This window comes from Callorhinchus milii, unplaced genomic scaffold (assembly GCF_018977255.1).
Source record: "Callorhinchus milii isolate IMCB2004 unplaced genomic scaffold, IMCB_Cmil_1.0 Scaffold15, whole genome shotgun sequence".
NCBI lineage: Eukaryota > Metazoa > Chordata > Chondrichthyes > Chimaeriformes > Callorhinchidae > Callorhinchus > Callorhinchus milii.
This window is the reverse complement of record NW_024704756.1, coordinates 9,300,300-9,324,805: the sequence shown is the minus strand read 5'-3', so window position 1 is coordinate 9,324,805 and position 24,506 is coordinate 9,300,300. Positions and strand designations below refer to the sequence as shown.

The following is a 24,506-nucleotide window of genomic DNA, read 5'->3' as shown; positions in this document are numbered from 1 at the left end:
TGCCACCCTCAGAGAGAGAACTTCACTGGGCAGACAATTAGTTATTTTGTCAGCTGCTGTGACCTTGTCCAAAGAAGCCATCAAAGTTTGACATTCTTGTTAATGGTGCAACCAAGTCAATCTTTAATAATGTCTCTTGACCAGCCAGAAGCTGGCTTCAAGAAGTAACTTTAAGCAAATAGATTTTGCAGTGTGAAAGCAATTTTGCTATGACAATTGTCATATGTTAATACAGCTCCCTCACAGAGCTGGCCCAAATAAGTCAAAGCCAGTTTCCATTCACACACTCAAATAAAACAGTTACAAGTACTTACCCCCAGTCTCTGCATCATCCTGTAGGCTGCTTCTTGCTTTTACAGATTGCCTCGGTTTCACTGGCCCTGAAGCAATCCCCGTGACACCACTTGTATTCTGTCCCTTTCCATATCCATTTTGAACGTTTGTTGGGGAATTCGAATGACTTTTGTGTGGAGAAGAGGGAGGGCTATTAGGTTTATCTTTTGGTCCACCAACTTGTCTGTCTTTAAGTCTTTTTTGCAAACGTTCATGTACTTTAATAGTCCTTTCATCTCTGTGGTTCACATTCAATCTTCCATGTGGTGAACGCGCATCTGAAGGGTGAAAGGTTACAGAAAATAGTAAACACTGTGAAAAATTCATGTTTTGACTATAATTTTGTAAACTACACAGTTTGCCCTGTGTCTGTAGTAACCAGTACATTAAAAAAAATGTTTTTGCTTGGTTTACATCCCTATTTTTTGCATAGCAGCTGCTGATCTTCACAACACTCTTCATTTGTGATAGCAAGAGAGCCTAGGCAAGAGGTACAGTTGCAGTGAAGAGAATGATATGCTAATTTCTCCAAGGATTGGGCATTCAATCTAGTGGCAAAGCTTAAGATAGATCCCTTAATTTGACAGCTCAAAATGGGTGACAGATTCCTGAACTGAGAAAATCCCCAAGAATGTGAAAACGGTCATTTCTAGTACTGTACAATCACCACCAGTTTCAGCAAGCAGTTTAAATTAAGAGGAAAAAATAATTTGATGCAGATTTCTTCTAATTCACCACCATATTTGTTTTATTCTAGCTGTGACTGCTGTTCCTCACTCTGCTTTACAAATTTCAATCCTAATTTATTCAGCAGGGTTATTGGAGAAATTAAGAAGCAGCAGCAGGCTTGTGGTGGCACTCAGAAAGAAAATCAAAAGATGAAGTAACCGCTAAGTGAAAGAAAAAAATGACAGAAAGCTGAATGAGCTGAATTGAACTTGCAGTAGGACTGTAAGGAATCGGGAAGATGAAGTGGAAAGCACAAAAATCAAGACATCAGATTCAGGGCTGGTCTCAATGCTATGAAAAGGGTTCATTACAATTTTAAAGCACCGATTAAAAAAATTAGCCATTTGAAACTAATTATTCTATTATACAGAAATGAGAACAAAAAATTCTCACACTATAATGTAAAAATGTTTTTACTTCTAGTATTTTCAATTCTTATCTACCATAATACAGCATTCTTTCCTAGGGTATATTGACAGTTGAATAAAATTGTTTATTTTGACCTTCCTTGAACCATGGTTTGTTGCTGAAGAAATGTACATACGAACCCCAAACAAAAAGGGAGAACAGACAAAACTGATTACACCATGCTAGAAATGAAGCTTTGTTTAACAGGAATGTTGATGCATACAGAATTCAACACTGCCGCTTGTGGTGCATCTGCTTACCTTGATCTGCAAAAACGTGAGGCAGAGGAGTGTGCTGAGGCATGAACTGTGGAGACATGTCCCCTGTTCCGGTCACTGGAGAGTAAACTGGATGAGGATGGGCTATTAAACCAGGATGATGGTGCATGTAGTGTGAAACATGAGGAGGCGGAGGGTGCATAGAGGGATGGCTGCCCGGGTGGAATTCTCTTGAGTGTGGTAACACAACAACCCTTCGAACACCATTTTCTTCTATTACCTGTAAAACAGAAATTATTTTCTCTTTTTTAAAATGAATAAAAGTTATTGCCCACTTTTTCTCAAACTGTAATTTTTATAATAATGATCCTTCCATTAAATGGCACCTTTCACATCAGGATGTCTCAAAGGACTTTGCAGGTTATAAACCACGATGACTGTAATTTGTAGGCAAACTCCCTTCTCTTTTTGAAGAGTACCATGGGATTTTTAACGACCCCACCTGAACAGTGGCCGTTTAACATCTCATCTGAAGGATGGCACCTCCAGCAATGCAGCACACCCTAACATTGCATTGGAATGTCAGCCTAGAGCCTCAAATCCCAATATGGGGTGTGAACCCACAACCCTCCGACTCAGAGGTGGGAATTCCTACCAACTGAGCCAGGCTGCAGTTCTTGCATTCCTTTTTGAAGTACTATAGTTCAAACAAAAATGCTGAGTGTTGAGCACAAGTCCAAGCTTACCCAACTTCAATGCAGCAAAGCCCTAAGTTAACTTGGCAACTTTCCTTTGTTATGTAAACAGCCACAAAACTTGCATGAGAGAACCTAGTCAGGCAGCACCTGTAGCCTCAAGGCCGAAGGTTCGATAGATATTAAGTCTGTTTGCACATTCTGTTGCTGTTTTTCCAGTTGCATTTCATGTGTAAATAAACTATGCTTTTGAAACTTTTTCCCATAAAGTTCCATCTACAATAACTGCACCTTAAGATCCAGAAATCCTTCATCTCAAAATTATCAATAGACAATGCTTCAGATTGTCCAGGAGTTTAATAGTATGCAATTTCAAACCAGACCAAAAACAATCCCACAGAAAACATCAGAGTTCAATGAATAGTAGTCTCCAATCTAAACTACTGAGAGTTCCACATATATGTGGTTTTCATTAGTCTGGTACGAAACATGCATTCTGTCTCTGAGGGTACACATCTTGTTTACCTAATTTGGGATAGCCTGGGCATAGGCTAAAATGGGTTGGGTGTACTGATGGTACTCAATGAGTTAAAATTATGCAGCTTACCATTGTGAACACTAGCAAACATTCACTGCTGTTTGTTCAGCTAAGACTTCCCTACCCATAAATGCTTTGCTTTACAACAACAACAATATTAAATTTGTATAGCACCTTTCATGTCGGGAGGACATACCAGGATTTAACAGGAGTCAAGTGGGAGGAGTCCCATCCCCCAAGTAACTGGAGGATGAAAGAATGAGGAAGAATAAATACGCTTTTTGTGACCCTTTTCAAAGTATTCCTTTCATCGGTGATTTAAGAGTAAGTATTGCTATTGAAAACAAGTTACATAAAATGCTTTCAATTTTAATACCTTCCACTTTAATAAGTGTTCCATATATTCAGTATATTTTTCAGGTAAGTGTTAATAATAAGTTTCAGCAAAATTAAGTTTGTTTGGTCACTCCTTTATACAACACAGAGTGCTTCCAAGTCTTTAACGAGATGTATCAAGGAGGTTGAAACAGAACCAATCTACCATCTATCACTAGTTTGAATATAGTTAGTGACTTTCATCATAATGATGGCTGATAGTAAGAAAGATTATTTCCATTTTTGAAAGATACTTACTGCGTTATCCAAAAGAAAATACTGCTTCAGTTATCTTGACTTTTCAATACCTATATCTGTTTTACATTTTAAAAGTACGGATGAACAAAATACTATATCCCAGAGCAAATTAAAATCTATTATTACAAAAGACTAATATAAGCCTTGGGTACTTTTCCACAACCTCCCCACCCCACGAAAAAAAACATTTATGGTTTTATTCATTAACTAGTCTACCATAATCATTATATCTCTTTTTTGCCTAAACAACAGACCTGAATTAACATGGCAATTTCTTAGATATATAAAATTGAAATGAGAACAATTACAGTACCTGTGAGATATAACCAGGAGGCACATAAATAGGAGGCATGGAGCCATTTGGTGACATCATGGGGACATGAGCAGGACCTGCACACACATTAAATAACAACAACAAAATTACATTTATATAGTACCTTTCATGTCGGGAAAAGGTTTTCAAGATGCTGGACAGACAGAGCAAAAAAAAAGCAAAAGACCCAGACTCAGTTTTATACACTGCAACTTTTTAAAAACGTTTTAACCCTTACACATGGCATTCAAGTTACTGCACAATAAGTAAAACGTTTTTAATTCGTTGGCAAGGTTAGTCACCCTTCACATCTTTGTGGTAAACGTTATTGTATTCTGAACCAGAGATTCTATAATACTGGCACTTCAGACTTTAATACAATCTCACTGATCAACATTGGTCTACAAATCATTCCAGTAAGCTAGAGTGGCCATACTGAATCTGGTGCAAGAGGAGAGCGGGTTGGGGTTAAAATATACAAGATATTAACAGCTTCAAAATGTTTCAGGCTATATACAAAGGAGAAAAAAAAGACATGAAAACATGGATTACATTATTCATAATTCAAAAAACATAATATAATAATTCTTGAATTTGATACAGTGCCTTATCACGTCATTGAGACATCTCAAAACGCTTCACAGAATATACTGTAAAGTGTAGTGATTGTGTGTTTTGTGGGTGAAACATGCAAAATTAACTTAAATGTTCAATTACCAATATATTGTTAGATACAAAATAGGTTTCAGAGAAATTATTAAGGATATTGGAACCATTGTGGAAAGCATTCAAGGATTTGTTTCTTGAGGAACATGCACGCTACAGGGATCTATATCACACTGCCAAGCAATAAAAAAACGGATTGAATTATTGCGTACATTTCTCTTTGAAGCTAGTCAGTATTTCCGCTAATTATGACCCAACATAAAACTCAGTTTACAATGTTGATATTGTCCACTTTTCACTTCAAACAATTTAATTTTAACTTTTTTAAAAAAATGTGTACAATATAGAGTATATACTAAATTCTCCAGTATTGTAAATATAAACATTAATTCTTCATATAAACTATCATGAATAATAAGGAAATTGTAATTTACTTGTACTTACCCTGAATACACTGGATGTGACCATCTTCTGTTCTGATTGTAAATGTCTCCCCAGGATTGACCTGCACCAATATAACCTGAAAAAATGAGAAACAGAAATGAAATCTCCTATTTTTCCTGAACTCTTTTATGCAATTAAGAAAAATTGCTTTTTATATTCAACAAAACTAGTTTCTTCGTGTCCCAATGCTAAGCTTTCTTCAATGATGCTGTTCCATGTACGCATTTCTTTAATGATTTAAAAAAATATAATTTTTGTATATAATTAGCTAAGTAATTTTCAGGGATGCTGGAAGAAGCAAGCAATGATACACACAACACTTTCTATCAAATCATTCCATTTGAAATTGCTTCCTACTAATGTCGCCATGACAACTAGGTCAACATTCAAAAGCCTGCAGACTCAACATACAGGAGTCATGAATATAAATTATACAACAGATGTAGCTGCTGTCCACAGTATTATACACAGTCTAATTTGGTACTGCACTGGACAGATTTAGAATCCAACATGTAGCTAAGATATCACAAATCAAACTATTAATTAAGTTTCTCCCAAAACAGTAGCACAACACAAATCCAAATCATCCATAATGGAGACAAGTGGGCCTCCACACTATATCATACTACTATTGGCAAATATCACCTCCAATCTTTCTTGAAATTTGAATGATCATTTAATCAAATCTTTTAATTTAGCTCTCACCTGCTGTGAACTGTCCCCATTCACTATATGAGGTAGAAGTGGAACTTCATTCATCAGGGCTGAAGTTTCAGGTGGAGGCTGCTCTGCCATTATCACTGGAATATTCATTCATTGACAGCAGTTCCTTCTTTCTCCCTATAAAAGAAACACAATGCTTAATACATAAATGATCATTATACTTAATAAACTCAATTCAGAGATAAATATGACAGAAGTTAGCGAGCTTTTGCAGACTATTGGATTCTAAGGAGATTGCAGCTGCATACAATCAACCACAATATCTACACTACATTGTTTCTCAATATTAAGCACTGTAGCGATCAAAAGTGGAATCACTGAGTTCAGAATATTTCCTGATTCCACCTGTGCCACCTGGATGATGAGCTCAATCATGTAATTCACAGACTCACACCTCCCATATAAAAACTATCAGAACTCATTATAGATTTTTTAAGATAATTCACAAGGAATAAAATTAGATCACTAACCAACACTTAAATGTGGAATATAGAAATTATGCACAGGCGGCTCTTTGGCCTGTCCAGTTTATGCAGCAGCTTTCTCAATCACCTAGGTAGAGCTGAACAACACAAAGATTCCAGGTCTTTATGCACAAGTTCATCTCAACCATCGTGGTGCTTCACTTAAGCTAATAAATGGAAATCAGACAAGTTCTCACAGAACCAAAGAAGGCAGCCATTTCGCTCATTAGGTCTGTGGTGCCAGCTCCCTCAAGGGCAATCCTGTCAGTCCCATTTAGTTGCCCTTTCCCCACATCCCTGCAGCTGACTATTTTTTAAAGGTACTACATTTGTAGAGCTCCCTCTTGATCCTTTTCCAGGTTCCTTTGAACATGCAGGTAAGGCCTTATCATTTGCAGTAGATACTGCTGCTACTATATTTAAATGTGTGTTAAACAATTATTGGGAATCCAGTAATATTAATAGATTTTTAGGCCTAAAATTAAATAACATTGTTAAGTTCAAAGTTTTTTTCTGAAATTAGTAACCATCACGATCACAGAGTTCAAGAGAAACGAGCACATTTTTACGAAAACAAAAATGATACATGTTTGACAGATAGCTAATGTGTAACTTTGTGTTCAAAGTTGCATCATACACATCGATATTTCAGTGGACAATAATAAAGTGAAGTTCGACCAAAATACTAAATGTTAGAAAATAGTTACTTCTACTTCAATGCACAATTACCATTCAGTGAATATATCAATTCAGAATCAATAATTTCTAAACCTAAAACACATTAAAAAGTGAGTGATCTCAATATGAAATCTCAAAAAGATCTTACTCCATGTCCTATGTCACATTGAACTTTGTATCCCGTTAAATCGAAACAAACTCAACTCAAACAGCATTTAGAGCCCTTGCCAAAGAACTAAGCAACAATCTAAATTTACTGTGTTTTAAATAACATTGTGTACTTGTTATTTTCTTGGGAACAAATACTAAGATCACCTTGAAAACTAAACATTCCAGAGAACACCAAATTAAATGTTGATCCCCTTTCTCAAACAAAGTTTGTCTAAGCTGTTAAACCAAACCCCAAACAGTTTGGCAGAACTGTACAGAGGTCCTTCTCAACTCTTAGTGAAATACAGCTGCCAAAACTTTTGGTTAATATTTTAATATGAAGTTGATTTTAGTGGATGTACGTCAGTCACATTTACACTGAATTGTCTGTTCCACCACTACAGCAATCAACCTTTACAAATTTCAACATAAATAGCATTAAGTATTCAATGATGCAAATCAGCTACAAAAATTTTTTTGGGGGCCTGACATAAGAGATTGTATAATAATAATAATCCTTGCATTTGATATAATGCCTTATCACATCATTGAGACATCTCAAAGCGCTTCACAGAATACACTGTAAAGTGGATTGACTGTGTATTATGTGGGCGACACACAGCAGGCAACAGTGTTCCACAAACAGTCATGAATTGAGTGATCAAATTATTATTTATTTATTATTATTAATTATGTATCTTGCAAACAGACCATTATTGGTAACAGCCAATCAGAATTGCAGCAAAATACTTCAAAATCATCAAGATAGTTATTGTGATAACAAGTCAAAATACAAGTCATAACTAAATACATCTCCAGCCTCAAGTGATATTTTTTCATCTGTATAAATTAATTTACGGATTATTTGATAAACATCCATAACTGTTACCTTAGAGTAAATGAGTTTTCAGCAAATATGGTTCACATCTGGAGTAAATTGGAAACTGAGCAGCTGCATATACACTACTAGCATAAATAAGCCTCAAGAATGTAGGAAGAACAGAATTGTGTGGGTACAAATTCCATTGGTAACATTAGATTTGACAGGGTGCATTATTTTAAAAATTATTGCATCCAAGTGAGATATACACCAAAAAATATTGTTAATGAATTAAAAGAATAATATATATATATAGGCGTGTCCTGAAGGAAAAAAGGAGCAAAAACTTTCATTAAAAAAATGGCAAAGCACAGGCCCACAGATACACTCGCCAAAATGTAAGTATTTAGATCATTGTACAGATGTGCATAGCTGAGCTAGAAAATGCAGTAATTTAACAAACTTTCTGAAGCAGTCTGCCAGCACAGCTGTTCATTCAGCATAACTAAAGCTGAATGTTCTTAACACATCTTTCCAAATGTGTGCTTTTGAAAAGATAGGGCAAAAAAAAGCACACTGACAATTTGTTGGTAAAACACAGTCCTGTCATAAGTAAGCTATTAATTACCATGCAGAGTAGCCATTTCTGGCTTCTGTTTGTAAAACATAATGGCAATTGTAACAAGTTACCACAATTAAAACACACTTTTTTTTCTTTCCCTAGATATGAATGTTTGTGAAAATGATAAATTTAAGTTCTTAGATTTAGGTTCCTAGATTCTAAATTTAGGACAAAATAATACAGGTCAAGTGCCTATCCATAAACAACCATCATTTAACTTGATTCAGGCAAATCTTCTACAAAGTTCATCAACAGCATTCTACATCTGCTTACCTGTACAATGTCATTATCACCGCAGGCGGGTCTTGGAAAGGGGTTTCAACTATTCACAAATGCTACTAATCTAACATTTCCAATACCTAGGTCTCCTGCAGGTTGAGAATATTGCAAAACATAATGACATATTAGCTGTTCCGTACTGGCTAATTTAGAACTCTTCAGTTTAAAATCCTGTGTTACCTCTTTGCTGTTGATACAAACAATCCTTTTCACATGTTTTGACAATGTAATAGAATATTTTAATGCATAAATATATAGCGATTAGGATTCTCTGTCTGATGCTGTGAACACATTGCAAGGCATTGCAGTCAACCTCACATACGTCATATCAATTGGGACCATACATTTAATATAACTTGTGCAAAATATGAGTTATGTTAAACTTGCATAGAATATAAACTCTTGAACGGATTTGGGCAGATATACAACTTACACAATTACGATTTATACAGATCAGACTTATGCGAGTTTTACTGTAGAATAATAAGCAATCCCTCGATAATCGAGTAAGATTGTTCCTCTGCATTTTTTTAAAAATGACAAGCAGCTTCAAATACATGCAGTTTGTTCCGCATTACCATAAGGTACCTAGTGATGTGGGGCAGAAGCCACACAAGCAGTAACATTGTGACTTCTGCATCATGCAAACTTGTGCGAATTTATCAATTATAAGTTTATTCCACCTATTTTGTTTTGTGTCTTCTAATCTCCTTTAGAAAGCAACAGCAAATTGGGTTTGAGGAACAAATATGTGAGGTTAGGGATGAAATCCACAAAGGATTATGTTCATTCAGTGACTACCCCATGACATTAGGTGCTTAGCTCTGAACGTTCTTTAAAAAGTTGGAAAAACAGCCAGAACTCCACATGGGTATTTGAAAACCATTCAGAATTCCATCTGATGCTCCCTTCTTTAAAATAAAGAATACATACCTCAGAAATTAAAAATTCCACCAGCTATCACTCACTTGCTCAATGAAATAGTTGAGGAATGCACTCAAAGTGCCCTTATATGCAGGGTCACTTACGGTCAATTGTAAATCCTCTTAAGAAAACAAAACAGCATCCGCTCTTGCTGAGTTAGCTAATCTCAGCTGGGAATAAAGTTAGTCTCAGCATTTTAAAACCAGGGACGAGAGTGAGAAAAAAATAAGTCAAGGTCCCCAATCCTTATTCTATACCTCCAGAAGAGGTTGAAAATGTTCTATTAAAATTAGAATATTTTAATATTTGTATTTAAGTATTGGTTGGCTACTCATACAATTAAAAATGTACAAACTGTATTGCCACTAGATGCAAAAATAGAGAGCACATGAGACATGGGAATGCCTTGAAATAATTTTTTATTTAAAATTTTAAACATTAGAACTAGGTCACTTAGAAGTAAAATCAGGAGTATTTTTTCACACAAAGGCTAATGGAAATCTGGAACTCCCTCCACCAAAAGGCCTTGAATGCTGGATCCATTAAAATTTTCAAGACTGAGGTGGATAGATTTCTGTTAGATAAGGGTATCAAGAGATATGAGGCAAAGGAGTTGAGATACTGATCAACCATGATCTTATAGAATGGCGGAACAGATTCTAGGGGCTGAATGGGGTCTACTCCTGTTCCTATATATAAAACTTCTATTTCTCAAGAAGGCTTTAAATATGACTCTGTAAAATACCCATTTCAACCATTGTCCTTCCTCCAATTGGTGAGAGAGAATACAGGGAAATACCCAGCAGATATATATTCTTTTAAAAGTGGCTATTCAAGTTATTTCTTTCTAAGAATAACTCAATCTGAAACTTCTTGGTATTAATATTTGCCATACCACCTGCAGTCCTTAACAGTAATTGTTCAATACCCTCAATTCAATCTACTTTTACACAGCCCATTGTGATTTGCATTTGATTTTTATCCTCAATTCTGTAAAACATTATTTTCTTAAACTGATTCCATGCTACTTTTCTTCAAAATAGTCTAGAATTGCATACCATTTCGAAAAAGAGAATGCAATGATTCATGGATATTACTAGAGAGGCTGAGTAATAATTTTTCTCCAAACAGTTTTACTTCAATGTTTCAAACATTCCCTGTAGCATGTCCACAAAATACAGTATCTCGATAGTAACAATAAATGGTGATTCATTACTAGCCAATTGCTACTTGATTGAAAATATAAAGCTGTTGAGCAATGAAAAACTGAACCCATGAAATATGATCAAACCTTTGTGTCCTCGCGAGGAAAAGTGTAAAAAAACAAAAAAATTGCATCAAGTGACTATTTACCAGTCACTGCAACAAAACTTCAAGTACTCTGTGCTCAGTGTGATATAAAGTGGTGATCAGTTCTGAGGTACGTTACCAGGATTTTAAACCATCTTGGATTTAATATAATGATTCATCTTTTATAAAAGGCAATTATAGATCGAAAGTATTGGGTCAGTCAAGAAGTCATCAAATGTAATTGAATCCTCTTTAAGAAACAGACAACACATCTGTGAACTTTGAACTTAAAACAACAGGATTCTGGAGCATATCAAGGTATTAAAACTACCATACATATATTGCACCTGGTTGCTGTTATGTCCAACATTTCACACCTTCCTCCAAAAAAAATTAACCTTTGTACACAACAAAATGAGAAATTAATTGAAGAAGATAACTTCACAAATTTTCAATGTGTTTTCCAAAATCATTAACCCTCTGCTGTATAGCTCATTTCATCTAATTTCCTGCTATGACAGAACAACAACATTCATATTAGCAAAATTTTAATCAGACACCACCATAAATTCTCAAGTCACAATATATCTCAAACAGTACATATGACAACCTGTGCAGTGTTATATAGTGTCAGCAAACATATGGCTTCTTAAATTTTGAGTTAACCTGGAGCCAAGTTAACCAAACTGAAGTCTTTTGGGCAATGAAAATAATCAACAAAAGTGCCTCAAGAACTACAAACAACAATCTTACATATATATATGTAATCCTTGCATTTGATATAGCACTTTTCACGTATTCTAGACGTCTCAAAGTGCATCACAGAATATACTGTAAAGTGAATTGATTGTATATTTATGGGTGAAACAACAGTCGATTTATCTTGAACATACAATCCCCGAAGGCATAAATAACTACAATAGTTTCCAATCGACTAGTTTCTTGCATTATGTGGATGCAACAGTTGACAAACTTCAATTTCAAAGCAGAACGTGAAAGCTTAAGTTACAGCTGTAATGGTGGTAAAATCTGTTTTTTTATGGTTTGAATACACCTTCCTCCAAAAGTAAAATTTATGATCGCTACAGGTAATTTGAAAGCTCAGAATGAAAAGAGAACAAACACTCCACTCACCTAAAATCATGCAACACCATCAATTTTAAAGCTTTTGACACTGTTTCAGATGAGGTCATTGCATATCCCCAAGAACAGATTATCTAGACATTGATTCTATAATTTTGTCTGTTGCTCCATAAAATGACATCCAATCACTATGCTAGTAATTTGTAAACTGGACGCATTGTGTTCTCACAGAGAGTATGACCCTCAGAAATAGATTGTGCTCCAGATGTGAACCACCAATCCACTTAATGCAAATCTAATAAGCAAATCTTTACCCAGACACAATTTGTTTTGGATTTGGTCTGTACGAGTATATAACAGGAAAGACTTTACATACCTTCCTGTTACCAACTCACGCGCACTACAATCTACTTGATGGGATGCACTTCAAGGGCGGTACTAATTCATTTATGGGACCATTTTAATTTTAACAGCCTGGTAGGCTAGGCTACTTGAAAATATTAGCAAAGCAATCTTAAAAGCATAGTCCAAATTCTATCAGGATTGTACCACTGTTCTCAGCAACAGCAAACTGATGACTGGGTCAGCAAATCTGTAGGACAAATAAAGCAACCAAGTGCATCCTTCCTAACAGCGTGGCCACCACAGCAGAGTTCAATAGAAAGGACAGGCATTGATATCAAAGTTACTAACATGGCATGCTAGAGAACAAGATTGGAAATTCATGCAGACTGGCAAAGTAGTTCTTCTCAAAGATTTATTATATACAAAATGATGTGCTGTGCATTTCAAATGGGAATGCAGTGTTTGCACTTACATTTTAAAGATATGAAGTGCTTGTTATGAATGTGCTGCATTTTCCTCCCTCATCCAAATTCACCAAAAAGTCCCTAATCCAGTCTACTCCAGAAAGGTTGGCTGGGGTATTTACAGATTTTAAAAAAACAGAAAATATGAAAGAGCCAAGAAACAGCACAAGGTAATCAAAAATGTTTTGGTTATCTACATGGTTTACATTTTTTGGTTATCTACATGCCAGGAGCAAAGTAAATTTTGGTTATAAAATTGTCAGAATCAACTCATGGGAACGGTGCTTCCACAGGATAGAAGCAATACCACAAGTTCATTCCCCTCTTCCCTCACCCCACATTTTACACTCTAGTACTATGTAACAAGTCAGACCAACCAATTCACATCATCAAAGAAGCCAGCAAAATGTAAACAGGCCACTAAAATATCAAAGGTTTAAGGTTGCCCAGTACCTTCGGACATCCTCCCGATGTGAAAGGCGCTATATAAATGTAATTTTGTTGTTGTTGCAAATGTGGTCTTCACACAAATGTTTTAAGTTACTTTTGAAACTCTTATATACATAGCAAAACTTATGACGGTGCTACTTTCAATGACAAGTCATCCATTGTACTGAACAGATTCCATTGTCAATAAGCTGTTAGCACCACACTTTCCATCCAATTACCCTGTGGCAAAACTGAAACCAAACAAGCGATAAATCATGAATCTTTTAAGACGTCATCTTTATTCGTCCTTTTTTTGAAAGTTGGAAAAAAATGCTTCTTCTAAAGAGGGCTGAAAATTCCAAAAGGATAACATAAAATAAACAGATCATCTTCTGCATCTGAAATCTACTGCATTTGACTTTTTAAGATATTTTCTTAAAACACTGTCTCACAATATCTAAACATTAAACAATAACTTGATCCCTCCCACAATTTGAATTTACTGAAGCTTTTTTTCATTCAACACAATTATCAAATATACCAATATGCTGTGCAAGTGCTCATAACGTGTGTGTTATGGGTATTTTTGATCAATTACAAAGGACATGAAGGTCCAAAGTGCACCACGTTCACTTTGTCCGGCCTCCTGCTTTAAACACAAATCTCCACCATCTGGTATAGTACCTCTTATGTAACCAGGAGTGGAGGGTGGGTGTTGGAAGAGAGCACACAAGATTAAGCCAGAGTCAGCAGCAGTTTCCAGCAAATGACAACACTGATATCCTGTATACACAATTCAAATAAAGTGGCACTACGGCTAAAGAGTTTACACAGAGGTAAGCTAAATAAAATGTAAGTAATTTCCTTAGTCACCTTAGGCTAATATCTAAGCTCAAGCAAAATGTAATAAAAGATCAAACTGACAGTCACAGTGACATGCTGATTCATGTACACTCTGATGTATCACAAGAATGAAAATTGTAGTTACACGGTGACTTTTAGTTGTTTGCAAACATACTTGGCAAATTTGTTCTTCAGAATAGTAGGAACACTGATGAAATGTTAAACAGTTATTTGAAACCTAAAAACAGGTAGTAAGAAGTTAAAAGAAAAAAAACTTATGAACTACTGTAAAGGTCAATGCTATACTATGTTGGTGCCCAACAACTAAATAAGTTAGAGCACTATAGCCTCAACCCAAGAAGTATTTGATAGATTCGCTTTAATTTATTGTTCTATTTAACTATCACCAATACTGAATTTGAATAAATGTTGCCTCTCACTGTTACATTGCAGCTATATCTTTGACCTCATTCGATCTTTGACAACCACTATAACCGTCTAAACGGTTATCAAACCCACAACCTCTCTTCCAGTGAGATTCTTTGGAGGTGAAATTGGAATTTCACATCAACAGGAAGAAAAACGTGAAACTTATGTGGCTCACTATCTCTACAGTTTTTTGCATTAAAAAAGGACATATAATACACCAAAACAAGCCTGTACAAACATTTTTTTTTAGAAATTACATGTTATCTATAACAAAATAAAACACCAATCATGCTTAATTGGTAATTAAATACAGTGCCCTAAATTTTATATCAATAACTTTGCAGCTAAAGAAATAGTTTCATCAATAAAGCATTCCTTGAATTTGATGTATTGCAATTATGTATATGTGGCTGTTTGGGCTCAATTTTAAATGGTCCATTAAAGCGGTCAATTTACTCAGGTTAACATTTCAGCTCAATGAATCTAGCAACAAATGACTTGCATTAAGCCAAATTGCAAAAACAAAACACCAGTGAATTTCAAATGTGAATTATAAGTGACTGGATGCATCAGACAAGCAGTTTAAACAATGTCACACCTGCTATCATATTCCTGGTAAACTTCATTAAAAATTCAACAGGAGAAGTTAAAGGAATCAATAGAATAAGCTTGGAATAGATCTCACAAATGGATTGATCTATAAGCAGATACCAATAGGTGGACCAGAAAAGCATGAGTGACCACCCTCACTCTGCCAAAGAGCTAACCTGAGGTTACCTGGCTACGAGTTATGGGAAGAGATGCATAGGGGCAAGTTTACAAGCAACAACGCTATCAAGTTCCAAACATTGCCTCAGATGGTCATTCATTTCTTGTTTTTCCAAGCAAAATAAGCAAATACATTACAGATCATCTAATTTGGTATATGGACACCTAAGATAATCGAGTTATTGGTAACTTTTTTAGTTCCATTTTTTAAGCAATGTTACCATTATAAAACAAAGTCAAACACATCTGCTGTGTAATGATGCTCAGCAGTGTAATGATGTAGACTTGGGTGATTCATATTTCCTCCATCATATTACAGCTTTGGCCACAATATAAAAATACCTTTTGAAGTTCTATATATGAATCATTTGATGCTTTGCGCATTCTGTTTCAAATATTATTAAATAGTCACTTCAAAGACCTTTACCCATCCAACAGACTGTTTGAGTACCTTCAGCAAACCTTGGGGGAGAGGGGAGGTGAACAAAAGAAAGAGATAGAGAGAGAAGCACGGTACATGCCTGCCCAATGGGCCAATGGGATTTGCATCCAATTTGCACTACAGCGGATGAAAATCGCACCGCAGGTGGTGTCAAGTTGAGTAAAAACTCTGCTGGCTCAACCCATATTTATACACGTACGAAAATTGCAGCAGTTTATTGCCAAATGCATTGTGTAAACAAAATATCATCCTCCGCCTTGCTTCCTCCTTCCTCATTTTCAGGATCATCACGCCCCTCCTCATCATCATGCTACGCCACTGTCAACTGCTCTGGGATGCTACTCTGCATGAGGGGCTCTGTACAAATGCAAGTGTTGTTATTAATAACCTAACATTTGTGAAAATAGCATAGTATTTCTGTCATACTCTTGTGCACAACTAGACCAAAATTGAAACAAAGATTCAGACTTTTGAGAAAAGAATGGCTTTTTAACTCCATTGATTGTATGTCACAGAGGTGCCGAATATATAATGGGAAAAATTAAACATGTTTTCTCTTGCATCCATCAACAGTAACAAGCATTCCTGAGTCAAATTTAGTTTCACTTGACCAGTATTGTTTAAAGAGATTTCCTTTGAGTACTTTTGGATGAATTGAAATGTCAGTATTTCAACCCATTACATAAAGAGTCTTCACATTTTAACACATGATCTTGGTTGTCATTAAAATTTCAGCAAAGTAATCCATTTTATGAAGTTCTCATCTCGCATCCTTTTCATTTTCTTCATCTGGACTTTCTCTCTCAACAGATTGGAAAAGTGGAGCTCAGCAAGAGTGTAACTATTCCATAACATACTGATGATAGCAACTAACACACGTTTCTTACTGTAGGCTAATTCTGAAACAAGATAGAACTTACAGACACAACAATGTGCATATAAAGTGAAAACAAGCCTTCAGAAAACTTGTTTAAAGGATATGGTTTGATAATTTTAAGACATTTAACATTCCCAAACCTCAAACCAAAGGGCAAGGGGATGGGCAGCTTCTGCCTCTGTGGTTTTTAGTTGTTTGCCAGGGAGGTTCTCAAGGTCAATGTGGATTGAATTTTATTCTTTCCTTGAAAGAAGGGGTACTCATAGACTTTTCTGATTCATCACCAGAGACTCCATTTCAGACTACAACAGCAGATAATATGTATTCTTGACAAAAATCTCATGAATCAAACCACCGTCAGTGTCTACATCCATGGCGAATTGTGCTGTCAATTACAGCAGCCAACTTTCAAATGTTCAAGCATATCAAGTTACATGCATTATTGCCTGCAACTAGTCAAACCCAATATGTTTAAACCCCTCCACCACCCCCCCCACAGTACCGCATCCCAAGGGTCTCTTCTTAATCAGTGAACCTGAACAGTGTTGGCAAGCTATTTGATCGGGGCTGGAAAAGGATATCAGTGTCAAGTCGAATGTTGTCCTAATTTATATTCGTTGCCTATGTATTGTACAGCAGGTTATCACATCAAGTCAGTATCAGTAATTTAACTAGCAATTAAGAGGTTAACATTATTGTTCAACATTAAAAAAATAATACTGAGTTTTGGCATATGCTTTACTGAATGTAGTTAAGAAAAGGAAGTATAAATGAGCCTTCCAGCTCCTAATCACTATTGTACGAAGCGATATTACTTCATATCCAGCAGAATAAATAAGAGCATTAGCCTCTGGAACATGGCTTTATACCTCCAATGTCATTGACATTCACTATGTAAACAATAAAAAAAAACTGAACAAAAAGTACAATTTCTTTCCATCTGTTTTATAAACAGGATTGATCAGAGCCACGTTTGAACCATTTTTTTTTAAGATCCCACCTTTTCTACCTTCTTTTCTTGTCCCACCTGTCGCTGAATAGCATAACTGATCCATTAAGTAGGTGAGCTGGGGTTTCCATTGAAAGAACATTCCAAAAAGGTGACCTCACTTTTGGCAACCCAGTGGGAATATTAAACAAATCAACTCTTCACAGCATCCATTATTTGCTTCACACTTCATAACATCCAAAGATCGTGATCTACAACTTGCAAAACTCCACAGACAGCAACAGACTTGAGGCCAAATGTGCGTTAGGTTTCCATTTACCCTAAACTCCATTTGCCCAGGTTTACTTGGGGATATTAAAAACAAACCGTTCTTTTTTTAGACTAAATAGTCTCGCCAGCCAGTCCCCGAATTATTAGTCCTGCGGGCAAGTTTACTTTTTAGAATGATTCCCCCCAAAGATTGTCAAAACATTCTTGCTCAAAAAGCATTCAGCGAGGAACACCCATAACACAGTACATAAAGCAGTCAACATTTCCCCCCTTGGGCCTCGCTGGAAGCAGATTTTCCCTCAAACGTTACACGATTCCTCAAATAATGTTATATAAACTATTGCGCAACATGATTTTACAGGATTTTCTCCCCCCCCAGGCCAACCAGAACTCATTCTTTAACTGCGGCCACATCTGTAAGCAGCACGGCAAAGAGGGGTTTGTTTACTTAAAAAAAAACGAACAAAAATAATGATCTGAAAGGAACACAAATCTGAAAAAAAAACAAGTTTAAAAAAAATAGCAAAACACAGCGAAAGCAAATTTACAAATTGGACTCCCCCCACACCCCCACCCCACACCCCACACCCCACACCACCACCACCCCGACAAGTTACACTGGTACCTATTCTGCACCCAGTGCCACCTGGATCGAAAGTTTCCGTTCTCCTTATTAAAACTAAAACAAAAGCTTCAAAGTCAGGGGCAGCCTCTCCTGGAGCCGACTCTTGGCTGCGACCGAGCGAAGTGGTTGTGTCTCTCTTTTGTTTTGGGGAGGGGGAGGTCTGGCTTTGGTGCGAATGGTACAGACAGATAAACCGAACTAAAGTATACGTGGCATTTGTAGCCGACGTTACGGAATCCAATTCTCATGAATGAAAGCACAAAGAGAGAGAGAGAGAGAGAGGGAGGGATAGATAGAGCGGGGCGGAGGGATAGAGAGCGGGGGGGAGGAATAGAGAAGGTAGAGTGAAGGATAGATGTGGGAGGGGCATAGATGGGGGAGGGCATATATGGGAGAGGGGGGAGATAGATGGGGGGATAGATGGGGGAGGGATAAATGGGTTAGATGGGGAAGGGGGGTAGATGGGGAGGAGGGGATAGGTGTGGGAGGGGGGGGATGGATGGGGAGGGAGAGAGGAGATGGACGGAGAGGGAGAGAGGGGATGGATGGAGAGGGAGAGAAGGGATAGATGGAGAGTGAGGGAGGGGATGGATGGGGAGGGAGAGAGGATGGATGGCGAGGGAGAGAGGGAGTGGATGGAGAGGGAGAGAGGGGATGGATGGAGAGGGAAAGAGGGGATGGATGGAGAGGGAAGAGGGGAGGATGGAGAGGGAGGGAGGGAGGGAGGGAGGGAGGGAGGGGATGGATGGGGAGGCAGAGAGGGGATGGATGGAGAGGGAGAGAGGGGATGATGGGGAGGGAGTGAGGGAGGGGATGGAGAGGGAGAGAGGGGGTGGATGGAGTGGGAGAGAGGGGATGGATGGAGAGGGAGAGAGGGGATGGATGGGGAGGGAGAGAGGCGATGGATGGGGAGGGAGAGAGGCGATGGATGGAGAGTGAGAGGGGATGGATGGAGATGGAGGAAGGCGATGGATGGATGGGGAGAGAGAGGGAGAGAGGAGATGGATGGAGGGAGAGAGGGGATGGATGGAGAGGGAGAGAGGGGATGGATGGAGGGAGAGAGGGGATGGATGGGGAGGGAGAGGGAGAGAGGGTGAGGGGAGGGGTGGAGGGTGAGGGGATGGAGGGTGAGGGGAGGGGATGAGGGGTGAGGAGGAGGGGGTGAGGGGGTGAGGGGGTGAGGGGGTGAGGGTGAGTGTGAGGGGTGAGGGTGAGGGTGTGAGGGTGAGGGGGTGAGGGTGAGGGTGAGGGGGTGAGGGTGAGGGGGTGAGGGTGAGGGTGAGGGGTGTGAGGGGGTGAGGGGGTGTGAGGGTGAGGGGTGAGGGGGTGAGGGGTGAGGGTGTGAGGGTGAGGGTGTGAGGGGTGAGGGTGAGGGGTGAGGGGTGAGGGTGTGAGGGTGAGGGTGAGGGGTGAGGGGGTGAGGGGGTGAGTGAGGGTGTGAGGGTGAGGGTGTGAGTGAGGGTGAGGGAGTGAGGGTGAGGGTGAGGGGGTGAGGGGTGAGGGGTGAGGGTGAGGGTGAGGGGTGAGGGTGAGGGGTGAGGGTGAGGGGGTGAGGGGTGAGGGTGTGAGGGGTGAGTGTGAGGGTGAGGGGGTGTGAGGGTGAGGGTGAGGGGGTGAGGGTGAGGGGGTGAGGGTGAGGGGTGAGGGGGTGAGGGTGAGGGGTGAGGGGTGAGGGTGAGGGGGTGAGGGTGAGGGTGTGAGGGGGTGAGGGGGGGGTGAGGGGGTGAGGGTGAGGGGGTGAGGGTGAGGGGGTGAGGGTGTGAGGGTGAGGGTGTGAGGGTGAGGGTGTGAGGGTGAGAGTGAGGGGGTGAGGGTGAGGGGGTGAGGGTGAGGGGGTGAGGGTGAGGGTGTGAGGGTGAGAGGGTGAGGGGGTGAGGGTGAGGGTGTGAGGGTGAGGGTGTGAGGGTGAGGGGTGAGGGTGTGAGGGTGAGGGGGTGAGGTTGAGGGTGAGGGTGTGAGAGGGTGAGGGTGAGGGTGTGAGGGTGAGGGTGAGGGGGTGAGGGGGTGAGGGTGAGGGGGTGAGGGTGAGGGGGTGAGGGTGAGGTGACTACAGTAACCCTCTCCCTCTCAAACCGAAAGTTTGAGGGATTCTGCAAAGGTCTCACCCGCTTTTTCTCTCTCTCGCTCTCTCTCTCGAGATTGCTCTCTCTTCTTCTTCTTCTTCTTCTCCTTCTCCTCCTCCTTCACCACCACCCCTCCTTCTCCCTCCCTCCCTCCCTCTCTCCCTCCTCCTCCTCCTCCTCCACAGCGTCAGTCAGTGCGGAGGGAACCGAGCGGCCCAGACAGCCATGTTGGAATGCCCGGGCGCATGCGCGTTGCCTCCGCTGTTACCATCACTCGCCCGCCCTCCCTCCGCGTACACACACACACACACACCCACCCCCCGGAGGGAGGGAGGATAGTGGGAACAGCGCCTCCTGTAAACAAGGTCTTGGTCCTGGCAAAACCCATTCCTTTTTGCACTTCACCTCTCCACATGCAGCCCCCTGAAGGCTGGCTGTTGCTGGCTGGGCTTTCTGCCACTGAAACAAGTGTTTCGAGACACTTTGGAGTAGTTTTTGCCCTTGCAAATTTTGTTTTGTTTTCGCTCGCTTTCCTGACTTCGTCGTCGTCGTCATCATCATCATAATAATGATAATAATATTGGTCCCTGCATTTGATATGGCCCGTTATCGAGACCTCTCAAAGCGCTTCACGGGACGTACTGTAAAGTGAATTGACTGTGTATTTTGTCGGGCAAAACGCGGCGCATGGCAGTGTCCCGCAAACAGTCGCGGATTGAGTGACCGCATTTTTTTAAAGGAATTTATTCATTTATTATCATTTCAAGCGATACAAAAAATCTTTTATTGCCACAATTATTCATTTTAATAATATTGTGAGACATGGATTAAAAGAAACCAGCCACCTTGCATTGTAATTTTATACGTAAAGGATTGTATACCTTAGTTACATCCTGCTAAACCATAAAAATTACAAAGACTGTGGCAATTGCTAGGAATAAATGCGCAAGTCCCATTCCGATTTTACTATCAATTTGAAATTAATTGAAACATTTTTTAGAATGAATTAATATTGGCCCTTCACTCTATAGCTGTTTTGGGGAGCACTGCTGTGCACAAATTGGCTGCCGTGTTCAACAAAATACATTACGAGTCACACCACCCTCCTGTGAAGCGCTTTGAGAAATCTCGACGACACGAGAAAGCGTTATATCAAATGGAAGAATTATTATTATTATAAAAACTTGTTTATTATATGTGCAGTTTTGGTGTGACACGTTTCTTGGTACAACGTATCACCTGGGCCAACAGAAAAGTGCGGCCGCTATAAACAGTGCCTCCTCTATAAAGGTTTCTGGCCCCGGGGCTTCTGCCGGCTGTTTACCCGACGTCGCTATGAGCCGAGAGAATCCGGACAAGCGTGTGCGGTGCAATTGGGAAATGGGCTTCATTCCACTTGGAGGCCCCGCTGTTGTGATTGTTTGTGTGTCTGTGTGTGTGTGTTATTTATTGACTGTCTGTGTGCGTCTCTCTCTATGTGTTTGTGTGTGGGGGGGGTGTGGGGGACGGAGGGGAGTTTCTGTGTGAGTGCGTCTGTGTGTCCGTTTCTCTCCATTTGTTTGTGAATGTCTGTGCGAGTGCATCTCTTCTGCATGCGTGTGTGTTTATGACTGTCCTTTCTCCCCAATATCCATGCCACAGCCCACTCTGCCGTCTACCCACCTTCGCAACATTCTCTGACTTTGCCACTGTCTCACCCCTCAGGCCGCAGAAACCCTCATACACGCATACGTCAACTCACGGCTCGACTACAGAAACTCCCTCCTTGTCGGCCTCCCCAACTCTTCCCTCCACAAGCTGCAGATCATCCAGAATTCTGCAGCTCGTGTCCTCTCCTGCACAAGGCTCCGTTACTCCATCACCCGCACACTTGCCCGGCTCAACTGGCTCCCCATCCCTCAGAGGATAAAATTCAAAATCCTTGTCCTCACTTTCAAGGCACTCCATGGCTTTGCCCCGTCCTACCTCTCTGACCTGCTGACCCCCTATTAACCTGTCCACTCCCTCCATCCAGCAGGCCCAGGCCTGCTTCATGTCTCCCGCCCGACTCGCCCTACCATCTGCAGCCAAGCTTTCAGCCTCTCTGTCCCCACTCTTTGGAATTCCATCCCACAATCCCTTCACTTTGCTCCCTCCCTTCCTTCATTCAAGGCATGACTCAAGACCCCCCTTTTTTGACCGTGGCTTTAGCCATCCTCTCCGCCCTCCCTCATCCCAAACCCTGCATTCCCACTCTCGGGTCATGATTCCTGACTGTCCAGCACCTTGGGATGTCTTCCTGATGTGAAAGGAGCTTTACAAATGTAATTTTGTTGTTGGTGTTGTGGTGCTAGACCCTGAGAAGCAGGATGTGGTGAGTTTCTGTAGCCCCATAGTTAAGGACACTGGTCCTGAGCATGTTTTTTGGCTGATCTCCAGGACCTTCAGACCTGGGCTGGTGTCCTGTCTGCCCCTGTCCCCCAAATGGGCCACCCAGTTTTTGTTAAACAAGAAATTAATAAAAATGTTTTGCAACAATCTAGTATGTGTTATTTCCTCATGTTTAGTTTTTATTAATAAAATGAAAAAAGTAGGTTGACAAGAAAATGTACTTCAATAGCACCAATAAACTCCCTGCAATTTTCAGCAAAATTTGTCAAATTTCCCTGCAATTGTCTGCGTTTTTGTCAAATTTCTCCACAACGTTTGGCAAATATTTCCACACTTCTATTGGCACACCAATTTCTTAGGAAATCCTTTTCAAAACGCCCTTGTTTAATTCTGCTAAGTATTAGGGTCTTTGAGTTTACTATTGATATGGTTGTCCTGACTTTCAAATAGCCACATGGCATTATGAAATGGCACAGTATACAGTACTGCAATGCATTTCTGAAAATGTGGCAACATGTTTGTAAGAAAATAATAAACATAATATATTTTTATTCAGTGTTACACATAAAATTATTCAGTTAATAATCCCTGAATTTAAATAGTCTCGACTCCCTCCATCCAGGTGGAGTGAAAGATTTGATGGTGAACCTATTGAATTAGTTGTAGCTCTGCCCAAAGGTAAAGAAATTCTATTATTCAGCAAACCGCTGCAGTTTGTTCATGTTGCCTCCATGGAAAATGGTGGCATTGGTAAAGTAACAAGTCTGTAACTCAACTTTTAACTGAAATAAAGCAAGAGAAAATCTCCTTAATTGCATTTTTTCTTTGACAATGTTGGTGACCAGAATATTAACCATTCTAACGTAATGGTGGACAATTATTGCATATTGTCTCTTTACTACAGATGCCAACATGCTATTGCTTGTTAGTTGACTTGATTTTTTTTCCCAGTTACATTTGCTGTATTGCGTTAGTTTTGGCTGAGCTCCAATCTTCACTGATACAAATACTGAGACAACAACACTGAAGTAATTCTGTGAATTCTGGAAATGCATCTGGGAAAACAAACCAATACTCCAGAATTGCATTGCGTAGCTTCCTTTATGAGAAGAAACTGGCAGCTGATGCCAAGTAATTAAAAGGTCACTTAATTGTTTGCCTGTGGTGGACTCTTCATCATTTGAATGTAATTTATATTCCACATATGTTCGTGCAGATCCATTGTTAAGCAAGAGAAAACAGTAGGAATAGATCCTCTTCAAGAGCTCTGGTTTTGGTAGCCTCAGAAAAAGCCATGTGATTTCCATCCGTTCCCACATTGTAGACATTCGCCAGCCCAGATTAGTCTTCAGCTCTGTTTAGTGATAGAAGCCTGCAGGGTAAAAATAATAATCCTTGCATTTGTTATAGCGGCTTTCACATCGGGAGGACACCTTAAAGTGCTTTGCACGATTTTTTTGTAAATAAAACTCGCTGTGGATTTTATAGGCAAACTGCTCACAAGATCAGTTGGGATGAAAATGTCTCTTCAGCCTATTTGGTATAGTCTTCCAGTAAAGTTCTGTCTTCCTATTATCGTATTATATTATTTCTTAAATGAGTAAAACAACATGGATTCAACC

General features: G+C 39.5%; 1 protein-coding gene across 2 annotated transcripts in view; it reads right to left on the bottom strand.

The window, feature by feature from the left end:
- LOC103177860 (fibronectin type-III domain-containing protein 3A) overlaps positions 1–20,587 on the bottom strand; it is a 38,249-nt gene extending 17,662 nt beyond the window's left edge. Inside the window, exons 1-6 of one of the 2 annotated variants that reach the window (XM_042340636.1) lie at positions 20,557–20,587; positions 5,683–5,817; positions 4,978–5,053; positions 3,868–3,944; positions 1,731–1,968; positions 315–611 (exon numbers count right to left, since the gene is read on the bottom strand). In XM_042340636.1, coding sequence (XP_042196570.1) covers positions 315–611; positions 1,731–1,968; positions 3,868–3,944; positions 4,978–5,053; positions 5,683–5,790 — 796 coding nt within the window. In that variant the 5' untranslated portion in view covers positions 5,791–5,817; positions 20,557–20,587. Of the gene's footprint in view, positions 1–314; positions 612–1,730; positions 1,969–3,867; positions 3,945–4,977; positions 5,054–5,682; positions 5,818–18,451; positions 18,588–20,556 lie in introns of those variants that run through there. The other variant, XM_007892230.2, reaches the window with a different exon arrangement.
- Positions 20,588–24,506: the final 3,919 nt, after the last annotated feature.